At 31.4% G+C, this 14419-nt stretch overlaps 1 protein-coding gene across 1 annotated transcript in view; it reads right to left on the reverse strand.

Moving 5' to 3' along the window:
• HMCN1 (hemicentin 1) overlaps positions 1-14419 on the reverse strand; it is a 503334-nt gene that overhangs the window by 231577 nt on the left and 257338 nt on the right. The window contains exons 12-14 of the mRNA XM_051998776.1: positions 8493-8634; positions 5305-5432; positions 4106-4219 (exon numbers count right to left, since the gene is read on the reverse strand). Of these exons, the coding sequence (XP_051854736.1) occupies positions 4106-4219; positions 5305-5432; positions 8493-8634 (384 nt within the window). The remainder of the gene's footprint in view (positions 1-4105; positions 4220-5304; positions 5433-8492; positions 8635-14419) is intronic.

The following is a 14419-nucleotide window of genomic DNA, read 5'->3' on the forward strand; positions in this document are numbered from 1 at the left end:
TTCACTGAAAGCAATCCAGTTTACTACTTGCAGGTCAGATGTTTGTATATATTCTTTCTTTCCTGCCTTTGTTTTCATGAGAAAAATATATCAGATTACATGCAAGAATATATCAAATTACTAGGGTCATCAGAAACCCTAGATATGAATTCTAGAAGAAATACATAATCATAATAATTTGTGTAATTAAAATTAAGCAAAGATAATTTTCTCCTCTCTACTGGCTTTCCTGATCCCTGGGATTCCTTTTACTTCAGAATGTATGATCTTATGTTCATTTAATTCCTATGTAACATAGCAGAAGAATAATTTAAACTTTTTCTAAGACCTTTTTCAGGCATTTAAAATTTTCCTCTTTGTACTGATTTTCCTTCATTTTACTGAGCCCTTCACATTATAACCTTTGCTTAGTTCTGGCTGTGGTGGACAGCGAGAACTGCTGATCATATTCCTTGAAATAGAACCTTTCACCTAATTCAGTCATAAGGGTAATCTAGTTAGATAAACTCAATGCTTTTAATGTTTCTGAAAGGTCCATTTTTGCTACATTTTAATGATCTCCCTGATTCTCCTTTGGGAATTTTTTCAAGACCTAGAAGGAAGAATCTGAGTGCTTGATGGTTAATCTATAATTTTGGAACATGTCATTCTAGTCTAATTGAAATAAAAAAGATATTAGTATAAACTTTTCAATTAGAATTTTCTGGAGAAGGGTTGATGGAAGAGGTATTTATGGAATTATTCCCAGGTTTTCTTTTATTACCATTTTTTTCCCTATCCTCACATATACTAGAAACCAATTACCTGAAGAGTGGTAGGCGGACAGCAAGTACAAGAGTACTAAGAGAGCACTCCATCATTTGGGAGAAATCTACTTAGCTATTTGTTTTGCTTTGTGTAGATTATTGATAGAATCTGGATCATTTTTCTCTAATTTAAGAACACTCACTGTTAGTGCAATAGAAATAACCAGTAAGCTCAATTTCCCTATGTATTTTTTTTTTAGTTCTGAAAGTCTATTAGGGATGAACTTTTTTCTTAAAAAGCCAGTTTCCACAAATTGTTTCTCTTGGATATAAAGAAGATTTATAATATTTTCCAATTATTTATTCAAACATTTTTGGTCATTACAAATTAATCTGTGTTGAAAGAAACAAACTGAATTAGCGAAAACAATTAGAGAAAAGTTCTCCCTCCAGAGGAAATGGCATTATAAATATTTAATTCACAGGACAAAGGAAATGGTGTTACCCTTTTCTATCATTAAATGTGTTTGTTTTCTGGATGAAAACTTTCTTCTTTTCACTTCATGTTTCCCAGGGCTCGAGGTGAATCCATAATTTTATGATTATGACATCAACTTGTTACTATGGGAATGTTTGGGATATAACAAACAGAATAATAACAATAATTCTTTGAACTGCTTAACATTTTTCATCTGAGGATTACAAAACATTTTACAAGTAATAATACTAGCAACATTTCATAAAGTGTTTTAAAGGTATTTTTCTTTCTCATTTATATGGTTGCATTGAAATAGCAAAAACCACTATGCCCATAGACATTAAAGAAAGGCAGAACTTAAATTCTCGACTCCCAATCAGTACTATCTTCACAGGATCCTATAGAGGGGTCAAGCATGTTATTCTATTATGCAATTATAGTAAATATGTGTGTCTCTGTGTGTATATACAATAGCATATATATAATTATAATATAAAGTTAAGATCATTCAGGGTACTAGAGAGAATTACATTCCAAGGCCCAGACTCTGCCATTAATTTTTTTGTGTAATCAAGAGACATGTTAATTCTCCTTTCAGGTCTTCCATTAATTCATATATAAAATGAGTGAACTGGATGAATTCAGAAGTTCTTTGTTTTTTCCATGTCATGAAAACTGCTGGTGAAATCTATAAAGCCTTTCTTAGACTAATGTTTTAAAAATGAATTTAAAAGCACATAAGAAAACCAACTATATTTAAATAAAGTTGTCAGTTTTTAATTTCACAGGCTCCAGGTTAAGGAACCCTAGACTAAATAACAGATGATGGGCTTAACAGTTTCAAGTGGGACAATATAAAGTTATGAATTAGAGCAAGGAGTCATCTAATATATGATGAACCCAATAATGAAATACATTTCTTTTACTATCAAACATTCTGAAAATTCAAGAGATACATTTACTTAAAAATGTTAACATTGAAAGCTTTTCAGAAACTGTACAAAACTTCCTAATGGTAATATCTTCATAGTAATAGTAATTAAAAGATTTGAATTCAGGTTCCAAGACTGCCATTTATAAAATGTTTGCCCTTGAGCAGGTCATTTAAGCTTCATTCATTTCAATAAATCTATGATATTTACTGTACATGGTATTGTATGGGGATATATAATATTTAGCTAAGACACACTTGTTGCTTTAGGTGAATAACATACAAAGACAGATAAATATAATAAACAACAATGTGATAAATTCCTTAGGTAGAAGACAAAATGTCACATGAGATCAAGGTCAGACAAGGAGTATCAGAGGTTTCTTAGAAGGCATACCATTTGTGTAATGCTTTAAAAATGAGAAAGAATTAAATTAATGTAAGGAGAAATGGAAGATGTTTCAGGCACAAAGAAGTTTTCATATTAGGTTGGGATGGCAAAAACTTAATTAGTTACACAGAAAGGCTTACAAAAAGAATCACATGATATCAATTATTCAAAGTTCTTATAACCATAAAGCTCTATATAAATGTCAGCCAAAATGGGAAGTGCCATCATCAAAGTAGCTTATGTGAGGCAATTTGGTCAAATGCAGAGGGTTCTGGATAAGGCTGAAACGGGAAAACTTTGGTTCAAATTCCACCTTTGACATTTATAAGCTGTGTACCCATGAGCAAGTAAATCTTTCTCTGAGCTTAATCAATGCTTTAAGACTTATCTAATAAATGATAGATGGGCTGCAGTCTCTATCCACTCGATACTAATGAAATCATATTTTAAAAACATATTGTTGTATAAATGAGCCTTCCATATAAACTGTATAGATATAGATATATTTATATTTAATTTCTGCCTTTCTTTAATGTCTATGGGCATAGTGTTTTTTGCTATATATAGATATATATCTATATCTATATATATGTATATAGATATAGATATATATATATATATATAGATATATTTATATCTATATGTACATAAATATATAGTCTAAAGATTAAACAAGCTAAATTGAAAAAACCCCAAAAGCAAAATTTTTGTTCTAAAATTAGTGAATTTTTTCGGCTATAATGATTCAGGGATATAGTTTACCAAGGCATACAAGAATTGTGATTTACATTGGTGGATGAAGTGCCATCAGAGATGCAACACAGAATATAAAGTATATTGTTAGATTTGCAGCCAGGGAAACTGTTTAATTCCTAAATCTGCCTCTTACTAACTAAATGATCTTGGCCAAATAATGTAAATTCTTTGAACTTTAATTGTCTTTTTTGTGAAATGGGAAGGTTGGACTAGATGATCTCTAAAGCACTTTTCAGCTCTACTTCTAAAATCTTATGATCAAGATAATTACAGATCCTTGTTTTCTCTATGGCACTTTGTTGTGTCAAGATAGTTTATATACACTTTGAATGTATGAACCCTAAAGAGGCAAGTAATGTGTTATTATTAATATTTTACTGATGAGGGAACTAAGATTCCAAAAGGTAGTAACCAATTCTTCTAACTCTAAATCTAGCATTCTTTCCAATATATTTTTCTGCTTTTCTAAAGAAAATAAACTCAAATTGGTGAGGATATTTTAAATCTTGACTATGGTATTTCTGGAGAATATGCTACAATACAGGAAGAAATCCTAAACTAACAAAGAGAATGTTCAGCTGGACTAGCAGAGAACTTTTCCGTCTTTAATTTTCACGGTTCTATAATCTACACCAGATGTGAAGTGCTGAAACTTTAGAGTTCAAAACTGAGCTCCAGTCACCACTGAGGTCATAAACACATTTTTATGGTGCTGCTAAGTCTCACACCAAAACAAACTTTTAACAAATCATTTTTTTTTGGGGGGGGAGGCAAAATGAAACGTATAAATTTAACAAATGTACCTTTAAACCATTTGACTTGAGGCAAAGGAACACCAGTGGTTTGACATTCCATAACTGTTGTGTCCCCCAAGGCAACCAAGAGTTCACTCTGAACTACAGTCAACTTTGGGGCATCTGAAAAGGAAGAAGGCATATAACATAATCAGTATGTATCACAGCAGTTGCTTCACAATGCTTTCAGAATTAATAAAGAACTTTTTTAGTATGTATATAGCTGTGCTATATAACATATTGTACATGTACAAAATGAAAAGAATACATATATATACACATGGAAAACTAAGCATTTTTAAGATTAAAACAATCACAATACATTTTCCCAAACAGATCAATACAAAATTAGGAACAAATTTCAAAAATTTTAAACAACAAATTTTTAAAAGCATCACTAGAAAATAACAGAGTGAAAAGGTCAAGAAGAGAATGCTCTTTAAGGAAAAAAATAAATTTAAAATGTTTTTATCACTGCACCCATTGATTTGAGAATCATACAATATGAATTATAAATAAGCTTTTCCACCTTATTTTGATGCCAAAAATGACAAATTATAGTGAAAGAATATGTATTTTCAGACCAGAAGATTAAAAAATATTATTTAGAAATTTGTAGGAAAAAGGTTAATGACATAGTATCATCACTATTGCTCCTATCCAATAGTTTTTCATCAGTAATAATGGGAAACCCTATTATATCACTATACTTAGAGCCTATAAATTTGAGGAGTTTTTTGTAAGGGCCTAGAGTTCATACAAGAACATCAAATTGTTTAAATATGAAGTCTTGAAGGTTAATCATTTTTATAAACCATATAAGAAAGACAAAAAGAATCACATAAAATGATACAGCATTAAATAAAATGTCATAATGCATCTTTAATAATGACAAAATATGGTATTTTGTGAGTAGAAGAAAAGGAAGTTGATATCACTTTTGGATGTATAAGATTAAGGAGGATTTGAAATAATAGGGTATATCAAAGAATGAACCAACCATCTGAAAGTTTCCTTGGCTAAACAATGTATCCACTCACAAACATTGATGTTTCAACAAATTATATTTTTCATTTCAAAACATTAAAAACTATAATATCTAAAATATCTTTTATGATTATCAATTTCTATAAAATAATAGCATTTCTGTAATTGCTTTTTTATGATTCACTCTTCTTTAATTGGTCTTCTGAAAGATGTATACTTGCCAACATATCTCAGAGTAGAAGTCTGTTTATCTGTCCCAGCCAAATTACTAGCCAAACATCCATATTCTCCTGCATCTTTGGGAATTGCATTTTTTATAATCAAGGTGCCTTCTGAGGTTATTCTATACCTGGATGAAAAGAATATTTTATATTACATTCAACTAGAGATATTATAATATAGTAACATCTTTGTACAATGTCTTTTTTTAAAGGAAATAAAAATATTTTATAGACAGCACATATGGCAATGAATGTGGACAACCATCAGCGTCACCATTTATAGAGTGGATAAATGAAGGCACCTGGCATCAAATGCTTAAGAGCAATGAGTTAATGATGGCCTAGGGATAGAATATGGTTTCAAATGCTAAATTCTTTATGTCAAATCCAAAGTAATGGGTTTGTTGTTTATGTTCCACATGTTCATTATACCCTTGAAGTGTAGTGGGATTCGATAGCTTTAAAAACTAATGGAGTATAAAATGCTTGTACTTGTAGGATGAGAAAATGTACTCTTACAATGTCTGCACTCTATTTCATTAGAACTAATGTCCTTTTCTCATTTGTGTATTGACTTTTTTTCTCAGAGAGAAAAAAAGGGTACCGTTCCCAGAACATTACCAGAAATGGAATGAATATACTTGAGTTGATTTTGATTATATCACTAATTAGCAAGGTAATATTGGGCCAAGTACTATCCTCTAGACATCTGATACTGCCTGCTCAAATATAAGATATGAATATTGAAACCTATAAACCTCATGGCACTGTTGTGATAGTCAAAAGAGATGTAGTCATAAAACTCTCTATGTAAAATGTGTCATTGTAGATCCTTGGTTCTTTCCCTACCTAGAGTTCTCAGTCACGTTAAGAAACATTATCTAAAGGATACTAAACATCACTTAACAGCTAACATAGTTTCTGACATTTAGCAGTCACTTAATAAATGTTGATGATTTGAATATGTTGTTAGTAAGTGCATGTTCTCTATTTAACTTGTGAATATAATATGAAACTTTACAGTGTGATTTTGAACAACCCCACATGTTGGGATTACTGACTCATAGGATTAGGAATTTGGAGTTAAAAATGACTTTGGAAGCCACTGAGTCCAATCCCTTAGATATACAGAGGAGAAAAGAGAGACACACATTATGGTTAAATTATTTTTCAAGGGTTACATGGCTAGTATATGTCTAAGGCAGAATTTGAATTACACTTCCTTAATCCAAACTCCAGTGCTCTAAAAATTCTTTGAAAGCCATTTTTTCCTTACTTTTCTGATTGCATTTCTTGCTGTGTTTTGGGAACATCAGAGAATGCTAGCCAGAGCACAATCTTCCTTACTTTCAGGGGGTTAATAAAAGAAGTTTCTTATATAACAGGAATTTTTAAGCTTTTTTGTGTCACAGACCTCCATGGCAGTCTGATGAAGCTTATAGTTTTATGAATCATAGTTTTAAATACATAAAATACGTGGAATTCCATAAGAAACCAATCATACCAAACATATTGAAATATAGTTATCAAAATAAAAAAAAAGTTTATTATGCTAAGTGAAATGAGCAGAACCAGGAGATCATTATACACATGGCTACAATTAGATTATATAATGATCAATTTTGATGGACATGGCTCTCTTCAATAATGAGATGATTCAAATGAACATACAATTCTCAGACGAAGAAATTGAAACTATTTCTGCCATATGAAAAAATGCTTCAAGTCATTATAAATCAGAGAAATGCAAATTAAGACAACTCTAAGATACCACTACACACCTGTCAGACTGGCTAGAATGACAGGGAAAGATAATGTTGGAATGTTGGAAAGCAGAATGTTGGAAGGGATGTGGGAAAACAGGGACACTAATACATTGTTGGTGGAATTGTGAATACATCCAACCATTTTGGAGAGCGATTTGGAACTGTGCTCAAAAAGTTATCAAACTGTGCATACCCTTTGATCCAGCAGTGTTACTACTGGGCTTATATCCCAAAAAGATCATAAAGGGAAAGGGATCTGTTTGTGCACAAATGTTTGTGGCAGCCCTCTTTGTAGTGGCCAGAAACTGGAAACTGAGTAGATGCCCATCAATTGGCTGAATAAATTGTGGTATATGAATATCATGGAATATTATTGTTCAGTAAGAAATGACCAACAGGATGATTTCAGAAAGACCTGGAGAGACTTAACACGAACTGATGCTGAGTGAAACGAGCAGGGCCAGGAGATCATTATATACTTCAACAACAATACTATAGGATGATCAATTCTAATGGACCTGGCCATCTTCAGCAATGACATGAACCAAATGAGTTCCAATGGAGCAGTAATGAACTGAACCAGTTATACCCAGCGAAAGAACTCTGGGAGATGACTAAGAACCATTACATTGAATTCCCAATCCCTATATTTTTGCCTGCCTGCATTTTGGATTTCCTTCACAGGCTAATTGTACAATATTTCAGAGTCCAATTCTTTTTATACAGCAAAATAATGGTTTGGTCATATATACTTATTGTGTATCTAATTTATACTTTAATATATTTTACATCTACTGGTCACCCTGCCATCTAGGGGAGTGAGTGGGGGGAAGGAGGGGAAAAATTGGAACAAAAGGTTTGGCAATTGTCAATGCTGTAAAATTATCCATACATATAACATGTAAATAAAAAGCTATTTAAAAAAATAATAATAATGAGATGATTCAGACCAGTTCCTATGATGATGTGATGAAGAGAGCCATCTACACCCAGAGAGAGGACTGTGGGAACTGAGTATGGTTCACAACATTGCATTTTCACTCTTTTTGTTGTTGTTTGCTTGCATTTTATTACATTTCTCTTTTTTTTTTCTGGTTTGATTTGATTTTCTTTGTGAAGCAAGATAATTGTATAAATATGTATACATATGTTGAATTTAACATATATTTCTACGATGTTTAACATATATTGGAATACTTGCCATCTAGGAGAGGGGGTAGGGGAAGGGGGAAGAATTGAAACATAGTTTTGCAAGGGTTAAAGTCAAAGAATTATTGATGCATATGTTTTAAAAAATAAAAGCTTTAATTAAAAAAAAAGCAAGTTCATAGCTATGTTTAGAAATAATTGTTTCAGGAGTTTAAAAGCTATTTTCAATATTTAGAACAAAATTTAATCCAGGAAGACGTTACAAACTCATACCTGTTTGAGCCCATGATAAACAAGTCATTATAAGTCCAGACTATCTTTGGTTTGGGATAACCAGTTGAAGAGCACATGATGGAGACCTCAGATCCCGTTGTGAAAGACTGATTCTTGGGCATGACTGTAACTTTAGGTAGCTCTATAAATTTAAAAATAATAAGCAGAATAATAAATATATGTAGTAGCATTCTCATTAAACAAAACCTATCTATGACTTCTATCACCTCTATTCCATCTTTTGAGAATGTCTAGGAATTACTATGAAAACCTTTAAACCTAGATATTTATGGGTTTTATTATTATAATTATATTGTTATAAATTTTATAAATTATAAGTATGATTATAAAATTATATTTTATTATAAATAAATATGTATTATTATCACTGCCATTGTAGTTGTTATCACTACCCAAGTTGCTATCTAAAAGTTTCTAGTGTGATCCCATTCAAAGACTGGGTTCCTGCATGATTTGAAAAGCATTGATAAAGTGAGATTAGCGAAGGATCTTAGCTCTTAAGATCAACTTGATCTTTAATTTGTGTACTGTTTCCCCAACCTTGATGAGTTATAGATTTCTACAAAGCTATAGATTAATAAATTCTATAGATTTCATCTCAAACCATGGCCATCCAAAATATGCCATCTCCATATCTTTATAACCTTGTCTCACAATTCTACTATTTATGCCTCTTTATTACAGTAAAAATGATCTACTTTGCTTCTCATTATACTGTATACCATCCTAATGCTATGTTTTTGCTTATATTTTTTCCTTTTCCTTTTCAATATACCTATTGAATTATTACCCATAGTTTTAAATGCTTAAGTGCATTTACGTCTAACTCATATACCATTTCCTTTATGAAAGGGAAGACTCTGATCCCTCAAAGCAGCAACCATTTCCCTAGGCTCTCAAATAAGATGTTTAGCAAAATTTTTATGAGAGAAAATGAAAATTAATATGGTATTCAAATTAACCTTTAAAACTATCTGACTATAAAGAATTCCCTTTTTTCCTTTTTCTGGTCATTTTTCTTATTATCCACATCATAAACAAAAATGTGATGCAACAGCACCGATGTACATAGGCTACAATGCTGAGAAAGTTAGATTAGTCCTTTCCCTCTTGTAGGTTGTACCGTATTCTTCCTCTCTTCTTGTTTTCTATTGTATAGTTCAAAGTATTAAAAATTATTTGGGATGAGTTTCAGAACTATGGATCTCATTGACAGTTCCATGGACCCAAGATTGGTGTTTAACAAATGCTAATTTAAAAGAATTGAATTGAATCAAGAAATAGGAGATGGCAGATCACTGATCATGAAGGTTGAACTATAATTCCATCTGGGAAACATCAATTCTGAGATACTGGAAAACTGTGCATGCATGTGTGGGTGTTGCAGGGAATCATTTTTCGAAGGAGTAGGTGAAGAAGGGATGTTTCTTGTTATTTCTTGTTTATTAAGCACCTACATTATGCTAAGAAAAAATATTTTGTGTCTAGCTTACATTGGCACAATAATGCTGCAGAACTTCAGGAGGCTTTCAGGACATTCACCAAAACGTGATCACATAAGCTGTGTTGCCTATCCAGCTTATTATTCCTGAGCTTCTCTGGCACTGATCCCAGCAATGACTGCATTCCCACCCACTGCAGTTCAGATATCAAAGTGAAAGAAAACATAAATTACCCATACCAGGATACAGAGAGCTAAGAGGTCACTTTGCAAATAAAGTGGGGATATGGAGTGGTGCTAAGGGTCACAAAATAAGTATGGACGCAATGCACAGATGTGATGACATCACCTCCCCACAGAAGGTGAGAGGTCTGCTCTGGCATCAGCAATGATATTATTGCTGACAGAAGGAAAATCAAGAAGGAGGTAAGAACATAAGAAATAAAAGAAAAGATCAATCAGGATCAATGAGACATAGTAGGATGATATAATGAAGTACTTTTTTTTCACTTTTCTTCAGCTATTATTTGAGTAGGCCAAAAGGAAAAGTGACTATGATTGATTTTTAATTGATGAAGATATTCTACTCCTAAAGACCCAACTTGGATAATTTCTCAATTCCTTTCTACTTAGTGCTCTCACCTGAATCAATAATGCACTCAGTTTTACTGGAGGAATTTCAATGTTCTTGCAGATCTGAAAATTATTTTGTAAAAAATGACAAAATGTCTTATGAAGTAGTTTAGGAATTGATAAACACTTGGGGATGTCAGGGTAATAAAAGGTCTGATGAAATTGAATGAAGAACAACAATGCTTACGTGGTAACATGGAAAGAACAGTGGCTTTGAAGTCCGAAGACCTAAGTGCACACCTGAGTTTTGCCACTTATTACCTGGGTAACCATGAACAAGTGACTTAATGTGCCTAAATCTCATTTATCATCTATAAAAAGAGATGGACTAGCTGGATTCCTTGGACCCTTTAATCTCTAAAACAATGATCATCTAAATGACTATTGAAGCATGTTTTTTCACTTTATTATTTCTTGTGTTATTTTTCTTTTTGTTCTGTTTCTTCTTTCATAACTGTGACTAATATGAAAATATGTATAAATATATTTCCATAGTACATTATGAAGTATATCAAACTGCCTACCATCTTTGGAAGAGGGAAGGAAGGGAGAAAGGGAGAAAATCTTAGAACTCAAAATCTTTTAAAAAGAATGCTACAAATTTTCTTAACATGTAACTGGGGAAATAAATAAAATACTACTTAAAAATAAAAGAAAAACTTAAAAAAAAATCCATGATCCTGCAATCCCACCAGAACCTTTCTTTTCCTGCTAGCTGAATCTATTATCCCTAGCTCCACTATATCTCTAATTAATATTCCCCTCCATTTATTCCTTTAGCTACCTGATTAGTAGACCTTCCACACTTCTTTTGTAGACTATTTCAATAACCTCCTATCTTGTCTGTTATGCCCTCCAATCCATCCTTCCCACAACTGCAAATGTTATTTTCCTAAGGGACAAATCTGACAATATCACCCTATTCCTTCTCCTTGTCATGAACATATCATCATCATAAGCAACATTTATAAAGTACTTATTATATGCCAGGTATTGTGCTAAATGCTTTACAACTATTATTTCATTTGATCCTTCCCATACTGTTAGTGAGACTGGATTTGAGCTCAGATTTTTCTAATTTCAGGCTCACCATTCAATCTACTATATCATCCACATATCACCAAAATCCAGCAATTGCCTATTGTCTAAGATCAAGTATGAACTTCCCTATCTGGCATTTAAATTTCTTTCCAACTTTGTCCCTTTCTACTTTTTCACCCTTCTTAGAAGTTCCTACCCTCCATGAAGTCCACAATCCCATTCCATAGACCAACTTGCTTTTCCTCATACACAACAGTTTATCTCCTTCTCTATGTATGCACTGGCTGTCCTCCATATCTTTCTTAAAGAGACATGTCACCCAAGGCTTTTTTGAATTCCTAGTTTTCTATAAGAATCACTTTGAGTGCCATCTCCCCATCAGTTGTGGTCTTTCCATCTAAATTTATATTTTATCTGTTTTATATGTATCTAGTCTATATCTATATATGGAAGTACTTTCCCCCCCATTAGAATGTAAGTTTACTGAGGATAGGAAATGTTTCACTTTTGGTTTTGTATCCCATGGACTTGCATAATACTTAACTATATTTGCTTAAGCAGTAATTGATTGAATAAACCAGATAATTAGGAATGGACCCTAATTGCTAAAAGAAAAAGTGAAAAAAAGATAAATAATATATTTTATTTTAGTTTAACCATGATGAAATTTGGATTAAAAAAGAGAACATTTTTTTTCCTAGAGTAGGATCCATTCCATGTTGTTGACTTTAGATGAATATCAAAATCAGGAGAATCCAGAAGTAGAATCATTGGAAGCTTGGAAGCCATATAATGTGAGAATCCATCCCAGAGAAACATTATTTAATTTGTTTCATTATTTCTCCAACATTCCTTGTACAAGTCTACTTCTTTGACTTTGCCTGTGCTATACTGTCCTTCTGTTATGTTATTCTTTTCCAATTTCATCTATTTAATTTTTATCTATATTTTAAAAGCTTGCACAAATGATAACTAATCCATGAAAGCTTCTTTGATCTTCTCCCAGTATAAAAATTTTTCACTTGAAGTCCCATAGTATTCTATGTTTGTGTACACAATTGTACTTTAATAACAAATTTAAATTTATTTTTATATATTTATATATGAATATAAATAAATTTAAAAATAAAATTTAAAAATAAATGGAATAATAATTCCATTTCAATATACTACTTTGCATTGAGCCATTTTTCCAATAAAATGAGCAAGTAACTTTTCTTAATCTTTTTTGTATCCCTTAGAGAATCTATGTATATATAGTTCACTCAATTTTTTTTTTAATAAAGAAATTTACAGATAAAGAGAAAGTTTAATTTTATTATAACAACCTTTAAACATTTGAAGAATCTAATGAGAAATTGAAATATATTTTGTATTGCTCTAGAGGACAAAATTTAAACCATCTATTTTATGTATTTATACATACATACATACACATGTATGTATGTATAGGTATTTATGTATTTATGTATAAATAGGTATTTATGTATATGTATAAGTATTTACACATACATACATACACATACAGACAGACTTATATTTATATCTCTAGTGCCTATTTAAATCTATGTATCGATATACTAACTCAATGAAATTACAAAAGCAACATGCCCAATGACAGAAGATATACCTGAGTATATCTATCCACACATATATATGGTGGACAGACATCGATATTTATGTCAATATTATTTCATTAGCTATGCTACTTGTAATCACAGTATATAATTTCTGCTAGTCTTTCTTGAGTGCAATTATATTTGTTATTACTTTATCTGAAACCATGATTTCAGGTTTTGCTTTGAAGAAATCACTGAAAAGATAATAGATTTAATTTCAGCTCCTTATTTTAGTTGTTTTAAAGCAATAAAATTGTTTTGTTGTTTTCTAAAGACTTTTAAACTACTTTCCTTTTATATGAGGGATTTTTAACCATTGATATTTAAGTTTTAATTGCTAGATTTGTTTTATTACACAAAAGAAGGACTTAATTGAAGAGATCATTTGATTATTGGTATGTAGAATCTTAAATGAAAAAGACTTGAATTTGAATTCTAGCTCTACCAATTTATGTGACCTTAGGCAAAAGCCATTACGTCTTTTTGCCTCTATTTCCTTATATTTAACATGAGATTAGACAAGATGATAATTAAATTTCCTTCAATTCTCAATTCATGGTCCTATCTACTAACAAATAATGAACTACTATAACATTAAATAGAAATTCACTGCAGTAAAAAGTATTTTTTGGTACATTTTGGTTTTCAAGGTATTTATTTACATTGTGTGGGGTTTTCAAATGTGAATGTGAGCTATATTTAACAGTAAAATAAATAATACCACAGCCAATAACAGTGATATTCAAGGTTATTCATTAAGATTAAACATTTTTTGCATTGCCTAATGACTCAGTTCTACATAAGGAATTCATAATGAGATCAATTAAAATTCTCCTAATGGAATAGATATTCCAAAAAGAATAAGTGTGGAATATTCTGGTGTATATTTACTGCCATCTACAATTGCAATACAAATATCTGTTGCAAAATTTCAAAAAGCTTTATATAATTTGTTATAACATTTAATGAAACCTGTTTCAAATAACTGCTCAAAATCACAAGGAACCTTTCCTTCAAAAAAGTCAAAGCACACTGAAGCCTTCCTCAATTATCCTCAAATTGTAGCTCATCTAAGTTATATACTTCCATGGTACAAGCATTTTCAAATCTAGTGGGATTATCTTACATGAACAATGAATTACACTAATTTAGTGTGTTTCACACATTTTCAA

The sequence above is a fragment of the Antechinus flavipes genome, chromosome 4 (assembly GCF_016432865.1).
Source record: "Antechinus flavipes isolate AdamAnt ecotype Samford, QLD, Australia chromosome 4, AdamAnt_v2, whole genome shotgun sequence".
NCBI classification, from domain to species: domain Eukaryota; kingdom Metazoa; phylum Chordata; class Mammalia; order Dasyuromorphia; family Dasyuridae; genus Antechinus; species Antechinus flavipes.